Source organism: Apodemus sylvaticus (assembly GCF_947179515.1).
Source record: "Apodemus sylvaticus chromosome Y unlocalized genomic scaffold, mApoSyl1.1 SUPER_Y_unloc_2, whole genome shotgun sequence".
In the NCBI taxonomy this organism is placed as follows: domain Eukaryota; kingdom Metazoa; phylum Chordata; class Mammalia; order Rodentia; family Muridae; genus Apodemus; species Apodemus sylvaticus.
Window position 1 is genome coordinate 1,027,055 of NW_026262996.1, and position 19,534 is coordinate 1,046,588.

Consider the following 19,534-nt stretch of genomic DNA (forward strand, 5'->3'; position numbering starts at 1 on the left):
CACTTTACTGAATGACCTCTTCCAGCCTTTTAGAAAGGGTGCACTAGTGAAATTATACACCTTTTGAAGGCGTGCACCAGTGAAATTATGTTTTATATTAATATGGAGTATGAAATCAATCAATTTTCTCATTTTCTCTCATTTTTATATTTTTGATGTTAAAGACTTACTATGGCATGTATTAATTTATAAAGTGACCCACTGACATGGCTTCCTAATAATTTCTCGACAGTGTTATTAGTTGTGTGTGCTTTTTACTTTTTTTAATCTCTTTTTGGGTCTCCTTAAATTCATTGAAATATCAACAATTTTTCCTTTTAATATGTAGAAAATCTCTGTATAGATACTACCCCCATTTTATTACTGACACATAGGAAAAAGATTGTTTCCTGTTTTGTTCATTTGGTTTTGAAAGTTACTAATAATGATATTGTATTGGACCTTTTAATGAAAAGCTTCAGATCAAAGAGGGCAGGAAATAGTCAAACACAGTGCCCAAATCAACCAAATAGAAATAAAGAGAATGATAAAAGAATCAACAAAGCCAAAAGCTGGTTCTTTGAGAGAATCATCAGGATAGATAAACCCACAGCCAAACTAACTATTGGGCCCAGAGGTAGTGCCCAATGTAACAAATTTAGAAAGGAAAAGGGAGAGAAAAAAACAGAAATGGAAGAAATTCAAAAAAACCAAGAGATATTATTACAAATGCTTATACTCAATAAAACAGGAAAATCTCGATGAAATGGCACATTTTGTAGACAGATAACACATACCGTTAAATCAAGAGCAGGTAAACTATTTAAAGAAGTCCATATATCCCAAGAATATCAAAGAAATCATCAGAAACCTCCCAACCAATAAAAGCCAAGGGCCAGACGGCTTTAGTGCAGAATTCTACCAGCACTTCAGAGAAGACCTGATATAAATATTCCTCAAACTGTTCCATTAAATAGGAACAGAAGGAACAATATATAACCCATTCTATGAAGCAACAATTACTCTGATTGCTCGATGCAATGAAAGACAGAAAGAGAGAGAGCGAGAGAGAGAGAGAGAGAGAGAGAGAGAGAGAGAACTTTAAACCAATTTCCCTCATGAGTATTGATGTAAAAATACTCCATAAAATTTTTAGAAACCAAATCCAAGAACACATCAAAACCATCATTCACTATGATCAAGGCTTCATCCTAGCAATGCAAGGTCTGTTCAATATACAAACATCCATTAATGTAATCCACTATATAAACAGACTCAAAGAAAAAAATCACATGATCATCTCCTTAGATGCAGAAAAAGCATTGACAAAATACCACATACCTTCATGTTAAAAGTAATGGAGAGATCAGGAATTCAAGGCCTACACCTAAATATAATAAAAGCAATTTACCCCAAACCAACAGCCAGTATCAAATTAAATGAAGACATACTTAAAGCAATCCCACTGAATTCGGTGACAAGACAAAGATGCCCACTCTCCCCATACCTATTCAGTATGGTACTCAAAATGCTAGCCACAACAGTAAGACAACCAAAAGAGATCAAGGGGATACAAATTGGGAAAGAAGAAATAAAGGTATCACTATTTGTAGATGATATGATAGTATACATAAGTGAGTCCAAAAATTCTACCAGAGAACTTCTCCATCTGATAAACAACTTCAGAAAAGTTGCTGGATCTAAAATTAACTGAAATAAGTCAGTAGCCTTCCTTTATACAATTGATAAACAGGCTGAGAAAGAAAACAACTTCCTTCACAATAGCCACAAATAATATAAATATCTTATGGTAACTCTGAGCAAACATGTGAATCATTTGTATGACAATAACTTCAAGACTCTAAAGAAAGAAACTGAAGATCTCAGAAAATGGGGAGATATCCCTTTTTCATGTATTGGCAGAATTAAGAGTAAAAATGGCCATCCTACCAAATGCAATCTACAGATCCAACACAATCCTCATCAAAATCACAACACAATTCTTCAAAGACATGGAAAGAGCAATTCTCAAATTCATCTGGAAAAGGAAAAACCCAAAAGAGTGAAAACAATTCTTAACAATAAAAAAATGGCTGGGGGAATCACCATTCCTGACCCCAATCTATACTACAAAGCAATAATGATAAAAGCTGCAGGCTATTTGTAAAGAAACAGACACATTGATCAATGGAATAGAATTAAAGAACCAGAAATAAAACAACACACTTAATCTTTGACAAAGAAGCCAAAAATATACAATGGCCAAAAGAAAACATCTTCAATAAACAGTGATGGTCTAACTGGTTGTCTGTACATAGAAAAATGAAAATAGATCTGAATTTGACATCTTGCACAAAGGTCATATACAAGTGGATCATGGACATCAACATAAAACCAGATACACTGAATCCAACAGAGGACAAGGTGGGAAAGAGCCTTGAACTCATTGGCACAGGTGGAAACTTCCAAAACAGACCTCCAATGGCTCATGCTCTTAAGATTAAGAATTGATAACTGGGACCTCATGAACTGGAAAGCTTCTGTTAGACAAAGGACATAGTCAATAGGACAAGTAGGCAACCTACAGATTGGGAAAAAAAATCTCCTTTAACTCCATGTCTGATAGAGGGCATGTATATATACATCATCAGAGAAATGCAGTTTCAGCTACACAGGGTTCAAGATCAGTCTGAGCTATACATAAATTCATGCCTCATAAAAGAAACTAAAACCAAACCAAACTTAAGACACAGCAGAAAAAGGAAATCATATCCATAAAGCATATAAATTCAGAAATAACTGATAAAACAATCTGTTATTTGGTTTAGTTTAGAAGTATTAGTTCCAAATAACTGTACTTTAGTATTTTATGAGTTATAGAATAAAAACAAATACAAAAACAAAACATAAAATGTTTAAAAGTTTAAAGTTATTGTAACTGTGAGTTAAATAAAAATTTAAATAAAATTTACCCATAATTTACCTGAATTGTTGCCAAAATCCTCTTGGCACATAGTATTGTAGTTGAGAAGCAGCTAAATGTCCAAAGGTTATCTGAAGATGTTTTAAAACACCAATGTTGTACTCTTTTCGATCTTCTACTTTACTTAATATTGGTTTATCTTCAACTTGATGAGGATATCCAAATACATCATCTCTGGGATCAACATTATTCTAGAGTACAACAAAAACAATTCAAAATAACAAAACAAAAATTTCAAATATAGTCAAACAAAATAGATATCACATAGTGAATAAATAACTTACATTATTTTGAATTTCCTATTTGTAAAACAAATTTCAATTTATACAATTACATATTTATTTCTAGGTGGAATGTCATGAACTCCTTTAGATGTAATATTAAAATACAGTTGGGGAGATAGTATGATGGGCAACAGCCCTGTTAGCTGTACCTACATAAAAAGCAAAACGTGTAATCCCAGCATTTGGAGGTAGATACACCTCACTGACAAGCTAACCAGCAAAACTGATGGGATCCCTGTGTAATGAAAAATCCTGTCTCAAGGTAATAAGGCAAAGTGAGATAGAGAACACCCCCTGGATTCTGCATGTGTATACATAGCACCCAATCTGTCATACATACAATACAAAGAGTAATTATAAAAATATTCTGAACATTGATTGAGGGTAATATTCCAAATTTTGGTCAAGTAGACTGAACTGGAAGCAAATTAATGGCTTTAGATGGTTCATGGAAAAATTACAAAATTTCTAGCATTCAGTATCATTTTGAGGGAACAATGCCATATTCATTGTTTTTTAAAATACATAGCATGAGAAATATTAAAATCTAATATTACAGCTATTAAGAGGAATTGTAGTAGCACAGTAATCTCTTTTTAGCACAATTTGGTGATTTAATAACTTAGCTTTTTACAGATAACTAAACATCTTTTTATAATCTTTGTTTTATACCTGAACTTCATAATACATATTCATAACCAGGAAACAGAAACAAGTATACAATCTATTGTATATATATAAAATATACAAGTATATTATAGTATATACAACATGAAGCATAAAATGACTAACAACAAAAATGAGATAATTACACATCTTTATCAGTACTGAGATCAACAATTGAGAAGTAACATGGTCTACTAGAAACACAATAGCATGACTGTATTTTTCACTCTTTATTATATAATGGGGCACTATAATATACTGAACCAGATATTCTGCTTCTATCAGCAAATACAGTAAACTATTCTCCACAGGGAGAATAAGAATACCAGTCTCAGCTGGGTGGTGGTGGCGCATGCCTGTAATCCCAGCACCTTGGAGGCAGAGGCAGGCAGATTTCTGAGTTCGAGGCCAGCCTGGTCTACAGAGTGAGTTCTGGGACAGCCAGGGCTATACAGAGAAACCCTGAATTGAAAAATCAAAAAAGAAAAAAAGTATCCCAATCTCAAATTTTTGAAAATAAGATGAAACTTGATTAATAGTTACCTCACTGTCCTGCTTTTCATCTTTGAATATATCATCATCCGTATCATTCCATATGCTTTCAATTGCAAGAATACTGTTCCTGATTGAAGGAATCATGTAGAGCTGTTGGATCACAGAGTTCATATAACAAGTAGCACCAGCATTTTTCAGTCCCACAAATCCTTTTGGTGGGCGGGGTCCAACAGGTGGTAAATATTCCCATTCAGCAAGGGCTTCACAAGCTGAAAGAAGAAAGCAAATGAACCATGAAAAATGATTCTTTCAATGTACTGCCTTTAGGACTTAGAAATCAGTATTAGAAACAATGTATTTTTAAATGCAAGAGATAATTTAGTACACTAAAATTTTCTTTTAGTTAACATGAGCCAAATTGAGTTCATACTTTTATCTTTTAATACTATATCTATTTATGTCTATTTACACTTTTCTAGAACTACTAGTATAAGGTAGTATTTAATACTGAATTTCTATAATTTAGTAAAACAGCAATAATTAGAGGTATAAAGAGTAAAAGTACTTTAGTACTTTTAAAATTAATATGTTGAATTACTATGGACAAAACTATAATACATAAATAAAACACTACAATCTTCTTAGTTTTAAATATGTTAAATTACTTAGCTTCAAACTATAGTTCTACTATTAATAAATTTTTTCCACATAAACATTTACTCTTCCTCATGATAAGGTTAAACTGATTTTTTGCTTTGCCTAGATCAGTGGTCCTTAACTTTCCTAATGTTGTGACCCTCTAATATAGTTGTTCATGTTGTGGTGACCTCAAACTATAAAGGAATTTTACTGCTGTAATTGATACTATTATGTATTATCATGTAAATGTCTGTTTTTTTGTGGTCTCAGCCAACCTATATGAAATGGTCATTCAAACCCCAAAGTGGTTATCACCTATTCATTGAGAACTTCTGCTTTAGATTCAGTTTTGTTGTTGTAATGAGAGAAGGAAAATCAATATAAGAAAAACTTATCATTTAAATTCCCTGTACTTAGCAAAAATGAAACTCAAATTTAAGGATTATGAATAATTTATAAGTAAATCACACAAGTTAAGAATATAGCATAAATTAAAAATATATTAAATTGAAAGTCATTAATAATAAGAATCAGACCGTTAACTAAGCTTAGTGTCATACACAGCATTTAGGAATCAGAGGGATATCAAACTCCATGAGTTCAAGGTGAGCTTGGCCCACATATTAAAATTCCAGGCCTATTTACAGCCTGTCTTAACAAAAATACTAACAACAAAACCAAACCTGAAATAATTAGACCTCCAAATGCTGACACAAATACTGACTATAAAATAAAGTTGAGAACTTGTGTGGGGTGGGTTTAATCAGTCTGAAGGAGAGAGACATATAGAGCATGCACAAGTTGCATACATACAATCTCTGGACCAGGAACATGGAATACATAGATATTCAATAATTTTTCTTATGTATTTTGGAATCCTGGAAAATGTCAGCAATGCAAAGGTATTAGGCAAATAAATGACAATGCTGAGAAATAATTTTTTAATTCTAAGCTCTCCAGAATACTTGTTTAAGTTAATACAAGAACAAAATATATGGGAGAATTGCTTTGACTCTGAAAGAGAGTATTAACAATTTCAGGTCTTAAAATTTCTTCTACATAGTATTAACGATTATATATGTAAGCATTTCTCCTAAAATAACTTAATGATTTTACATTCTGACATTGTACTTAAAACCATTTATCTCCCATCCTCCACTTTTTATCAAAAAACCCGAGACTTGCTATTTTGCCCAGTAGTCTTCCAACTTGCTTTGCCTCAATTCTGTCGCCTCAAATTCCTGATCCTTCTACTCTACTCTCTGTAGTCTGAGGATTAAGGTATATACTACTATGCCTGGTTTGACTTTCTTTTCCGAGTAAGAACTCCAGACCCACAATGAGGGTATGGAATGCAAAGTAAGTCACTTGAATATTTTCTTTGGATCCTAAAAATGATTTTATTCTAAGATCTCAATTAATATTTAACACTAAATTAGGATATGAAGTTCTTCATAATATCTGTTTATATTGGCATCATTTCTGGTTCTAGATATTTTGGAGTTTAGATTTTAAGACAGATATTAAATAAAATTTATTATGCTTAATTACAAAACTAAAATAATACCAGTGATGCATTAATATATAAATTTTCTGCTTACAAAGATTTTAAATTTTAAATAATAAAATACTGGGACACAGTAAACAAGAATTTTACATTTTACTTACTAGTTACTGGTATGCCTATGTAAAACAGTTCAGTCAAACAGTTTACTATCTGTTTAAGATTCCTTACACAACCAAAAGCCAAAGCTACAAGTAGTTCAAAACCAGCATTAACTGTAGCTGGTGAACCACAAACTGGAATAGCTTGCTTGGTTGGCAGTTCCCCACTTCTCATATACTGCAGGTAAGCCTTGGATGCAGGAAAGATGAAATCATCAATTAATTCCTAAGGAGTTAGAAAAAGACATTATACATTATACTAGTATAAATATATTTTCAGAAAACTAAATTTCTTGTAAAAAATACTTTTATAGTAATTTGACAATTGATTTAACTCAAAAACAGAAACTGCCCCTTTTACCCAGACACTATGTGGATGCCAAGAAGTGCTGTTTCCTGAGAGGCTTTTCCAGAGCCACACAAATGCAGAGGGGGATGGACACTCTCAGACAACCATTGAACTGAGCACAGTGTCCCCAATGGAGGAGCTAGAGAAAGGTCCCCAGGAGCTGAAGAGGTTTGCAGCCCTATAGGAGGAACAACAATATGAAACACCCAGTACTCCCAGAGTTTCCAGGGACTAAACCACCAACCAAAGAGTACACATGGAGGGACCCATGGCTCCAGCTGCATATGTAGCAGAGGATGGCCTTGTCAGGCATCAATGGGAGGGGTGGTCCTTGGTCCTGTGAAGGCTCGATGCCCCAGTACAGGGGAACATCAGGACAGGAAAGCAGGAGTGGGTGAGTTGGGGAGCAGGGGCGGGGAGGGGAGATGGGATAGGGTGTTTTCAGAGAGGAAAACAAAGGGGATAACATTTGAAATATAAATAAAATATGAAATAAACAAAAAGATAAAAAAAACCCTAAGGGCCTGGGGAAGATAGTTTAAGTAAAATCACTTGTGGTTCTGGTATAAGACTCTGAGTTTGAAACCCTAGAATTCATGAAAAGTATTAAGTGCCTGGGAATCCCAGTATTTCTAAAGACTGGGCATAGAAAAGGAGAATTGCTTTAACTCAAAAATAAAGACTGGACACATAGAAAAGGAGAATTCTTGGAAGCTTGAGGGACAGCTATTACAGTATATTTGGTGGTGAACAACAAAAGGAACCTAATTTTCAAATAAGGAGGAAACCTACACATATATCACAGTATGCACACTCCTGTACTTATACATACAAACATGCACATATACTTATGAATTTAAAACTTACTTTAACAAGATTAGCACCTCCTGTTTTACAACCAATATGATATTTTTTCTCAGGAGTCTGAAAAGATAGTAACTCTTTTGTTACTCCCAGATGGCCTTCTAAGATTGGGTCTTCTACACTTGTTTCTCCTGTATTTTTAATGTAATCCTGCAGAGAAAAAATAATACAGGTCTAACTTATTAAGGATATAGAAAGGGATAAGAAGCCACAACAAAATTTCTGAGAGTGGATGTACATTTTATCTAAATTATTCTTTGCTGTTAAGTTATTTTGAAGTTTTACAATCCTGGGAGAAAGAAATTTTGATGGCACCTAGTAGTTTGTGGCCACAGTTGCCCTTTGATATTATGGAGTATGCAAGAGAATAACAGGATGACTCTATAAAGAAAGGTTCTTTGTTACCAAATGAAAAATGCTGACTCAGAAATCTTTCAGCAATTGTAAGTTTAACAAACTATTAGAATAAAGGCTATCTCAATGCCAAAAGTTTCAAACTATATATTACAAAAGATATCAGGTTGGTAAATGTTAACACCGATTAAAAATAAACCATCAAAATAAACTGTAATTTATAATCTTACAACTTCTCAGCAGGCTAAGGTACTAGGACATTAAGCTGAATCAAACAAACAAACAATCCAGAGAACCAACATATGTATACACAAATTTCCCTAAAATGTAACATTGTAATTCACAAAGTAGGATGAGAATACCAAAATAAATATAAATGAATATCAGAACATCAAGTTTCAAGTACATTTAATCCAAACAAGTTATGCATTTTCTATTAGTCACTGCCAATTGAATGCACATTTTCCATTTTAAAAATTTTGTTATAATTTTAGTGTCTTGTTGCCTGTGTTTAGTACCTACCTGCTATTTAGCCAGTTTGGCTGAATTCCTGATCATATTCCTTCCAATTTCTGAATGTTGAAATTAAAGGGAATATAACCATCTGTAGTTTGTTTACTTGTAGTATTCAAAACAAAATAAATACTTAAACTTATGAAAGTTCTGTAATGGTTAATCTTCTTGTCAACATGTTTGGACTAAGAGAGTTTAAGATATTACAAAAGCAACTTTGAATGTGTTTTTGGGATTTTTCTAGAGAGTAAAATATGTCCCAAATATAAATTATAACATTTTAAAATTTAGAGGCCCGAATGAAGTAGAAACAAGAAGCCCACAGGCAGACACATTTTCTTTGCTTCTTGGCTGTCATTACATGAGCTGCTTATGCAACATAATCATACTAACATAATAGTTCAAATTGAATGAATCTGGAAGAATTAGGTTGAATTTCTAAAACTATGACCAAAACTCAACTCTTCCTCTTGCAAATTTTTATTCTAGTAAAATTTAAATAAGTGAACATACTCTTTAAATGTATTTTAACAATAAAATAATCTGAATATTATGAATCTTACCCTAACCCTTTTAAGCCAATCAATTTCGTCATTGAGAAGAACATCAACATTGGGTACATGAATGTTGCTGTTGTAAGCATAAGTCAGAAGACGCCTTAAAAGTGGGAAGTAGACATCTGAATGTTTAGCCTTCTCTGTTGCCGCACTCTGAAATATCAAAAAAACCCACTGTGATCAGTATTGCCTTAAAATTATCAAAAAAATACTACTAATCATGACATAAATAAAATTAGAGTTGTAATTATTTTTTATCTTTCATTTTAAGGAATAAATCATACTGAATTCTCATATGCATTAGAGTACGTTACCCCCAAAATTGTGAAGAGTACAGTAATGAAGAACAACAGAGGTCTATGTCCCATGCAACATCTGGTACATATTAAAAAGAACTGCTCCTGTGCCAACTGCCGTATAGTTCTGCAAAAATATAAAGTAACAAATATACACTGTCACTTAACTGGTATCAAAGATGAGTTTACAACATTTTCAAAGAGTTGAACATCCAATTTTTACATAAGATTGAAAACATCACTAATAAACAATATTGTGATAGTTTTAATGTGTGACTTATTGAATCTTTTGAAATACATTGAGTCAAGAATCATGTTGAATTATGTTAAAGAGAACCACAGAAGAATAAAAATATGAATACTGTGCTTCATTATCAGGACAAAAATGTCCCTAGATACTATGAAAGATATGGAGCACTAATACATTTTTTCCCTCTAACTTTCCCAGAATTGTTCATATGAATAGAGCTTTGCAGCAAACAATTAATGAAAGCCTAATATAGCTAATGTAATACCAGAATATCTATAATTGTAAAAATACCATCAAGTGTAACATGATCACTTATTAGAAATAAAACGTGACAGCCCTTCAATTACTATTATAGTATACTATTCTTTCTTAGAACCATAGCATCAAACTTTTACATTTTACCAGTAGACACATGATCTGATTATATGAAAATCAGATTCCTATCTCTAAAATAAAATAAACAGGAGTTTGCATTCATTTATTATGGTTAATGTTAAGACTTAAGAATATATATCAAAAGTGCTTCACAGTGATCAAGAACAAATACAACTTATTTCTTTATAAGTAACAAGTTTCTCACCATTAATTAAAAACTAAAGCTTTAAGAAAATTAAAGTGACTCAAGAGTTTTACATTTAGGCATAAAATGCCACCCAAATTAGTCCTAAAGATAATTAACAAAACAGTTATACCTTCTTTCTGTGCTACAGTCAACCTCTAGGTTTCCTCCAGGGCTTATCCTTGCTGTACCAACTCCTCTGAATCAACTCCATCATCCTACTTACCATATCATACTCCAGGGTTTTTCCTGATGAAAACTCATTACAATCCAACCTTTGTTTTACCTCAATCCACCAGATCTAACTTAAATCCTACAGCCAGTGCTCAGTGTTACCTGGATACAACAATAGACTTGAAAATCAGGAAGCTGACCTAAGATCCTATCCTAATGAAGATAATAGAGTCCTTTAAGGAGGATATCAAAACTCACTGAAAGAAATGCAAGAAAACACAGGTAAACAGGTGAAGGAATTGAACAAAGTAATCCAAGACCTAAAAGTGGAAGGAGAAACAATAAAGAAAACATAAATGGAGGCAAACCTGGAAATGGAAAACCTAGGAAAGAGGTCAGGAATTACAGATGAAAGTATCACTAACAGAATACAATAAATTAAGAGAGAATCTCAGTGTAGAAGATACCATAGAGGAGATGGGCACAAATGTTAAAGAAAATGCAAAACATAAAAACCTCCTAACCTAAAGCATTCAAGAAATTCAGGACACAATGAAAAGACTAAATCTAAGAATAATCTGAATAGAGGAGAACAAAGATTCCCTGATCAAAGGACCTGAAAATGTCAACAAAATCATAGAGGAAAACTTCCCCCACCTAAAGAAAGAGATGACCATAAAGGTACAAGAATCCTACAGAACACCAAATAAATGGGAGCAGGAAAGAAAATCCTCTCATCACATAATAATCAAAACACTAAACACACAGAATAAAGAAAGAATATTAAAATCTGCAAGGGAAAAGAGCCAAGTAACATACAAAGGCAGACCTATTAGAATTACACCAGGCTTCTCAACAGAGACTATGAAAGCCATAAGAGCCTGGTCAGAGGCCATGTAAACTCTAAGAGAACACAAATGCCAGCCTAGGCTACTAAACCCAGCAAAACTCTCAATCAATGTAGATGGACAAACCAAAATATTCCAGGACAAAACCAAAATCAAACAGTATGCATCTACCAATCCTGCCCTACAGAGGATTCTGGAAGGAAAACTCCAACACAAGGAAGGTACCTGTACAAAAGACGGGACAAGATATTAAGCATCTTACAACAAGATCAAAGAAGAGAACAAGCACATAAAGACACCAACAAAAACAAACATATCAGGAACCAGCAGTCATCTCTCTTTAATATCTCTCAATATTAATGGACTCAACTCTTCTTTAAAATAGACATAAACTAACAGACTGGATATGCAAACAAGATCCAGCATTTTACTACATACCAGGATTCCCCAGCATATAATAAGGATATATGCTCCACTATGTTCATAGCAGCCCTATTTATAATAGCCAGAACCTGGAAAGAACCCAGATGTCCCTCAATGGAGGAATGGGTGCAAAAAATGTGGTATATATACACAATGGAGTACTATTCAGCCATTAGAAACAATGAATTCATGAAATTCTTAGACAAATGGATGCAGCTGGAGAACATCATACTAAGTTGGGCAACCCAGTCTCAAAAGATCAATCATGATATGCACTCACTGATAAGTGGATATTAGCCTAGAAAATTGGAATACCTAAAACATAATCCACATATTAAATGAGGTACAAGAAGAACTGAGGAGTGGTCCCTGGTTCTGGAAAGACTCAGTGTAGCAGTATAGGGCAATACCATAACAGGGAAGGGGGAAAGGGTGGATAGGAGAACAGGGGGAGGGAAGAGGGCTTATGGGACTTTCCAGGAGTGGGGGGGGACCAGAAAAGGGGAAATCATTTGAAATGTAAATAAAAATATATCGAATAAAAAAAAGAAATACACCTCAATAATGAAGACAGACACAATCTCAGAGTAAAAGGTTGGAAAAGATCTTCCAAGCAAATGGTTCCGGGAAACAAGCAGGAGTTGCCATCCTAATATCCAATAAAATAGACTTGATAACCAAAAGTTATCAAGTATGATGAAGAAGGACACTTCATATTCATCCAAAAAAAAAAAAGCATTTTCAACAAATGTTGCTGGTTCAACAGGGAGTCTGCATGTAGAAGACTGCAAATTGATCAATTTTTATCTCTTTGTACAAAGCTCCAGTTTGAGTGGATTAAGGAACTCCACATAAAGCTAGATACACCAGAAGATAAAGTGGGGAAAATCCTCGAACACATGGGCACAGGAGAAAACTTCCTGAACAGCACACCAATGGCTCAGGCTCTAATATCAACTATATAAAAATGGGATATCAAAAAACTGCAAAGCTTCTGTGAGGTAACCAGGACACTGTCTATAGGACAAAATGGCAACCAATAGATTGGGAAAAGATCTTTACCAATTCTACATCCGAATGAGGGCTAATATCCAATATATTAACTCAAAGAACTCAAGAAGTTAGACTCCAGAGAACCACACAACACTATCAAAAAGTGAGGTACAAAATGGAGAGAAACTTGAAACAATCCCACTAAAATCAGGGACTAGACAAAGCTCCCCCTCTCTACACATCTTTTCAATATAGTTCTTGAAGTCCTAGCTAGAGCAATTAGACAACAGAAGGAGGTCAAAGGGATACAAATTGGAAAAGAAGAAGTCAAACTATCATTATTTGCAGATGATATGATAGTCTACTTAAGTAACCCCAAAACCTCTACTAGAGAACTCTTACAGCTGATAAACAACTTCAGCAAAGTGGCTGGTTATAAAATCAACTCAAGCAAATCAGTTGCCTTCCTATACTCAAAGGATAAGCAGGCTGAGAAAAAAGGGAAATGACACCCTTCACAATAGCCACAAATAATATAAAGTATCTTGGTGTGACTCTAACCAAACAAGTGAAAGATCCATACCATAAGATCTTCAGGTCTCTGTGGAAGGAAATGGAGGAAGACCTCAGAAAATGGAAAAATCTTCCATGCTCGTGGATTGGCAGGATTAATATAGATAAAATGGCCATTTTGCCAAAAGCAATATACAGATTCAATGCAATCCTCATCAAAATTGAAACTCAGTTCTTTATAGAGTTAGAATGAACTCAGAAAGTTCTTTCTATCTAATTCATAGATGAATTTAAGCAATGCTCAAACAAAATAACAAAAAACACAGGATAGCTAAAACTATTCTCAACAGTAAAAGAACTTCTGGAGGAATCAGTATCCCAGACCTCAAGCAGTACTATAGAGCAATAGTGTTAAAAACTGCATGGTATTGGCACACTGACAGGCAGGTAGATCAATGAAACAGAATTGAAGATCCAGAAATGAACCCACACACCTATGGCTACTTGATCCTGGACAAAGGAGCTGAAAACATCCAATGGAAAAAAGATAGCCTTTTTAACAAATGGTGCTGGTTCAACTGGAAGTCAGCATGCAGAAGAATGTGAATTGATCCATCCTTGTCTCCTTGTACTAAGCTCAAATCCAAATGGATCAAGGATCTCCACATAAAGCCAGACACTCTGTAGAAGAGAGACTGGGGAAGACCCTTGAGGAGATGGGCACAGGGGGAAACTTCATGAACAGAACACCAATAGCTTATACTCTAAGATCAAGAATTGACAAATGGGACCTCATAAAATTACAAAGTTTCTGTAAGGCAAAGGACACCATCAAAAGGACAAATCAGCAACCAACAAATTTGGAAAAGATCTTCACCAACCCTACATCAGATAGAGGACTAATATCCAATATATACAAAGAACTCAAGAAGTTAGACCTCAGAAAACCAAATAACCCTAATAAAAAATGGGGTACAGAGCTAAACAAAGAATTTTCACCTGAAGAACTTTGAATGGCTGAGAAACATCTTAAAAAATGCTCAACTTCATTAGTCATTAGGGAAATGCAAATCAAAACAACCCTAAGATTTCATCTTACACCAGTCAGAATGGCTAAGATTAAAAATTCAGGAGACAGCAGGTGTTGGAGAGGGTGTGAAGAAAGAGGATCACTCCTCCACTGCTGGTGGGGTTGCAAACTGGTACAACCACTCTGGAAATCAGTCAGATGGCTCCTCAGAAAACTGGGCACATCACTTCCGGAGGACCCGGCTATACCACTCCTGGGTATATACCCAGAGGATTCCCCAGCATGTAATAATGATACATGTCCCACTATGTTCATAGCAGCCCTATTTGTAGTAGCCAGGAGCTGAAAAGACTCAGTGAAGCAGTATAGGGGAATACCAGAACAGGTGGGAAGGGGTGGTTGGGGGTTAGGGGGAGGGAAGAGGGCTTATGGGATTTTGGGGGAGTGGGAAGCCAGAAAAGGGGAAATCATTTGAAATGTAAATAAAAAATATATCGAATAAAAAAAAAGTTCAACATCATTAGTCCTTAGGGAAATTCAAGTCAAAACAATCCTGAGATTTCACCTCACACCAGTCAGAATGGCTAAGATTAAAAATTCAGGAGACAGCAGATGTTGGCGAGGATGTGGAGGAAGAGGAACACTCCTCCACTGCTGGTGGGGCTGAAAGATGGTACAATCACTGTGGAAATCAGTCTGGAGGTTGCTCAGAAAACTGGGCATGATACTTCCAGAGGACCCTGCTATACCACTCCTGGGCATATACCCAGAGAATTGCCTGGCATGCAATAAGGATACATGCACTACTATGTTCATAGCAGCCCTATTTATAATAGCCAGAAGCTGGAAAGAACCCAGATGTCCCTCAACAGAAGAATGGATGCAAAAAATGCGGTATATATACACAATGGAATACTACTCAGCAATTAAAACAATAAGTTCATGAAATTCTTAGGCAATGGGCGGAACCAGAAAATATCATCCTGAGTGAGGTAACACAATCACAAAAGAATACACATGGTTACACATCAAATGAGGTAGAAGAAGAAAGGAAGAGTGGCCCCTTGTTCTGGAAAGACTCAGTGAAGCAGTATTCAGCAAAACCAGAACGGGGAAGTGGGAAGGGGTGGGTGGGAGGACAGGGGGAGAGAAGGGGGCTTACGGGACTTTCTGGGAGTGGGGGTGCTAGGAAAGGGGAAATCATTTGAAATGTAAATAAAAAAAATTATCAAATAAAAAATAATCAATAAAATACAAAATTTTCACACTATAAAATAAAAAAATTTCACAGTAAAAAAAAAAAAGAAAAAAAAAAGAATACACATGGTAAGCACTCACTGATAAGCGGTTATTAGCCCAGAAGTTTGGAATACCCATATAATTCATAGACCATATGAAACTCCAGAAGGAAAACCAAAATGTGGATGCTTCAATTCCTACTTAGAAGTGGGAACAAAATAATCAAGGGCAGTAGATGTTGGCAGGGATCTGGGAGGGAGAGAGAGGAGGAGGGAAATGTAGGGAAGAATCAGGTATGGGAGGAGACGGAAGTACAGAGGGTGAGGAAATTGAATGGAGGTTTGCAGCCATGGGGGATGAGGAACTGGGTGTAGTAGCCAGTAGAGCACTAGAAAGTTCCAGATTCCAGGAAAGCAAGAGGCTATCCTAGGAGCCAACTGGGATGGCATTAGCTGAAATATCCAAAAGCATGGAGAGAGAACCAGTAGATACCATATATAGAGGTTAGGCATGACCTTGGTTGAGGATGGGGGCCACCTATCTCCAAAATTTTAACCCAGAATTGTTTCTGTCTAAAGGAAATACAGGGACAAAGTGTGGAGTAGAGAGTGAATGAAAGGCCAACCAGAGACTGCCCCATACCTTGGGATCCATCCCACCAGCATGTACCAAACCCAGACACTATTGCTGATGCCAAGAAGCACATGTAGACATGGTTGTCCCGGGAGGCTCTGCCAGAGCCTGACCAATACAAATGTGGATGTTCCTAGCCAAGTACCGGAGTGAGCATGGGGTCCCCAAGGGAGTAGTTTGGAGAAGGACTGAAGGAGCTGAAGGAGTTTGCAATCCCATAGGAAGAACAACAATATCAACCTACCAGACTCCCAGAACACCTAGGGACTAAAAACCAAAGAGTACACATGGAGGGACCCATGGCTCCAGCTGCATATGCAGCTGAGGATGGCCTTGTCAGGCATCAATGGGAGGAGAGGCTCTTGAACCCGTGGGGATTTGATGCCCTAACTTACGGTAATGCTAGGGCAGTGAGGGAGGACTGGGTGGCTGAGTAAACTCCCTCATAGAAACAGAGGATAACATTTGAAATGTAAATAAGATAACCAATAAAAAACCAAAACGCTTGCTGTAGTACTCCACAATAAGTGACTTACTGGTGCTGGTGAGGGTGAAAGAGATTCAGTTATTCTTTAAGGGGATTAAAAAAAAAACCTCCCATGGCTACTGGGAGTTTGACCATGTCACAGCATGTATATGTCTACCATAAATTAGATGTGTATTTTCTTTTCTTTTTAGTGCGAAGGCCCGAGGGACAGGTGGGGTGAACACAGGGGGGTGAAAAGTAATGGTAACCAGTGTGCATTTTGTGAAATTTCCAAATAATTAAAGAAAAACCAAACTACTTACTTGCTAGGACAGTACAATAGTAAGTCAATGACAAATGACTGCCAGGCCTTTTCTTTACTGAGTGAATCCATAGCAGTTGGAATTAAAGCAAAACATAATGTCATCACTTCCAGGGCTTCACAGCAAACCTGTTCATCTTTCACTTCTGGATTGCCCCTTGTACTGGTGGTCTGTAAAATTATAGCCAGGAACAAATTACTAGAGCTCCACTTATGCAAAATGGTCATAGTTTCAGTTAGTATTTAAAGTTATCTTCTCTGTGGCGCAGTACATATATCCTTTTCTATTCACTTGTTCCTACTGAAGTGTTAGTACGGTTAATAAAATTAAAAGTATAATAAGTGATATTCAGTCATCTACTTTTTTTCAGAGTAGTAGTAGTTTTTTTAATGTCATAATTCCTTCAAGAGAAACTTTAATGTTTTCACAGTCTACACAGAATGCCATTTTAAAAAATGTAATCATCTTTCAATTTCTTGAGACCAATAAAGACTCCAGTATCCTAAAATATGTAGCTAAGAGTTTTTAATTTGCCATCCCCATAAAAATGTATTCAATACAAAAATATCTGGATTTCTTAAAAAATATTTATTTTAATTTATCAGAAGTACATACCAGGCAGGTAATTACAATAAGACCTAATGATCCCAATACAGCTGGGAGGTGGAGTCACATGCCTTTAATTCTAGCACTGAGGAGGCAGAGGTAGGTAAATGTCTGAGTTTGAGTCAACATGAACTATAGAGTAAAGTCCAGGACAGCCACCAGGACTACACAGAGAAACCCTGTATCTAGAAAACAACAAAATCATAACCAACCAACCAACCAACCAACCAACCAACCAACCAACCAACCAACCAACCAACCCACCCCTTTGCAGAAGCAATTTTTTAACTAAGGGTCTAATTTGTTGCTAAGAGGTCTTGATATAACATGTAAATGATGACACTCTTCTTACTTCATATATAAAAGAACCAATTAAAAAAGTATTTAAATGTATGAAAAAATTAGAAAAAAGTACCAGGATAATACTTCACTTTTTTCTTTTCTTTTTTAACTTCACTCTCAAAATGCAATTATTTTCAGTTATAAACATGTTAGTTACTTTAAAGAAGACAAGTGACTTGGTCTTCAAATATGGTACACAGAGATTCAACTTGAAGTAAAATTATGTAACATTTCTTAAAAATTATTATTTCTGTTATTTTTCTTACCATCTTGTAAGTTTCTGTGATATCTTCATTTGGACTAAATACTAGCTCTAATGATCCACATCCTGATGCCCAGATAATTTTTTGTATAGCTCTAATAACACAAATATCAGGTATGTATCTTGAGGCCTGCAAGAAAATTGTTAACCATGAAACATTTTTCTTTTTCTTAAGTTGTTATTCTTTATGAATAAGTAGTGTTTATGAATAAGCCCTCCAGAATCCAAGAAATTTCAAAGTTTGATACTAACCAGCCCTGATATTTGTTGAGCAAGACGGAGTGATACATTTCTAAGCATGCACTCAGAAGAAGGATTAGGAATACTCTGAAGGGCATTTTGTAGCACCACAGCTTGATCATGAGTAACCTGGTTAATCTGAAGGGAAAAAAAGATTTTAAAAACCTGTTCATAAAATTCCAGAATCAACTACTCATCAAATCACTTTGGAAGAGTTCTACATTCTCTAAAATTCATGGCAACTTATATAAAAGCATCTAAATCTGTTAGTACTTTACATTTCCTTTCTTATTTCCCTGTTATTTTAACAATATCCTCAACAGATTTCAAACTTATATGAAACCAATATATTGTTTCTACATTTTAGTTCACTTTCTCTGGCATGGTTTTAAAACTACAGCTCTGAACTAACATTTTCACATATCTTTGGGGTTATTACTCTTCAATGCCTAAGCTTTCAAAAAATGATTATGAGAAGGCTGGAAATAACAGATAAAGACCTTCAGGGCCAACGACATGGTTCAGTCATTTACTTGATAGAAAATGGCGAGGTTCTTAGTTTAGATATCTAAGATTTATCTAAATGATGGTTAATATAGTAGTCTACACATAATTACAGTGCACAAAAAAATGACAGGGAACCTCCAGAAAGCTAGCCAGGTAGACTAGCTAAATTTGCACACACTGGGCTCAACCGAGGAAGACAACAACTGGTTTCCACTTATAGGCCCATGTATGTGTATATGTACAAAAATGTACAGTCACTTATATGTACTTGTGTACATGGGCATGCACACATATATGAATACATTAATTATATTTCTATATAGATATGCACACATTTGAACATGACCATACACATGTGTGCTTTTACATATGCATATGCACACTCAAAAATTCGCTTTTTGAAATGTATGTATTTATATATCTTATGATTTTATCTTTAAAATGTTTCCTGTATTCAAGACTACTTTTATTATGTGTACTCT

The 19,534-nt window shown here is 35.2% G+C and overlaps 1 protein-coding gene across 2 annotated transcripts in view; it reads right to left on the reverse strand.

Moving 5' to 3' along the window:
- The window catches only part of LOC127676064 (probable ubiquitin carboxyl-terminal hydrolase FAF-X), a 132,560-nt gene that overhangs the window by 37,970 nt on the left and 75,056 nt on the right, over positions 1–19,534 (reverse strand). For both annotated transcript variants that reach the window (XM_052171989.1, XM_052171990.1), the window contains exons 23-31: positions 18,558–18,683; positions 18,310–18,435; positions 17,096–17,265; positions 9,663–9,771; positions 9,355–9,501; positions 7,928–8,074; positions 6,715–6,937; positions 4,456–4,676; positions 2,963–3,153 (exon numbers count right to left, since the gene is read on the reverse strand). In XM_052171989.1, coding sequence (XP_052027949.1) covers positions 2,963–3,153; positions 4,456–4,676; positions 6,715–6,937; positions 7,928–8,074; positions 9,355–9,501; positions 9,663–9,771; positions 17,096–17,265; positions 18,310–18,435; positions 18,558–18,683 — 1,460 coding nt within the window. The remainder of the gene's footprint in view (positions 1–2,962; positions 3,154–4,455; positions 4,677–6,714; positions 6,938–7,927; positions 8,075–9,354; positions 9,502–9,662; positions 9,772–17,095; positions 17,266–18,309; positions 18,436–18,557; positions 18,684–19,534) is intronic.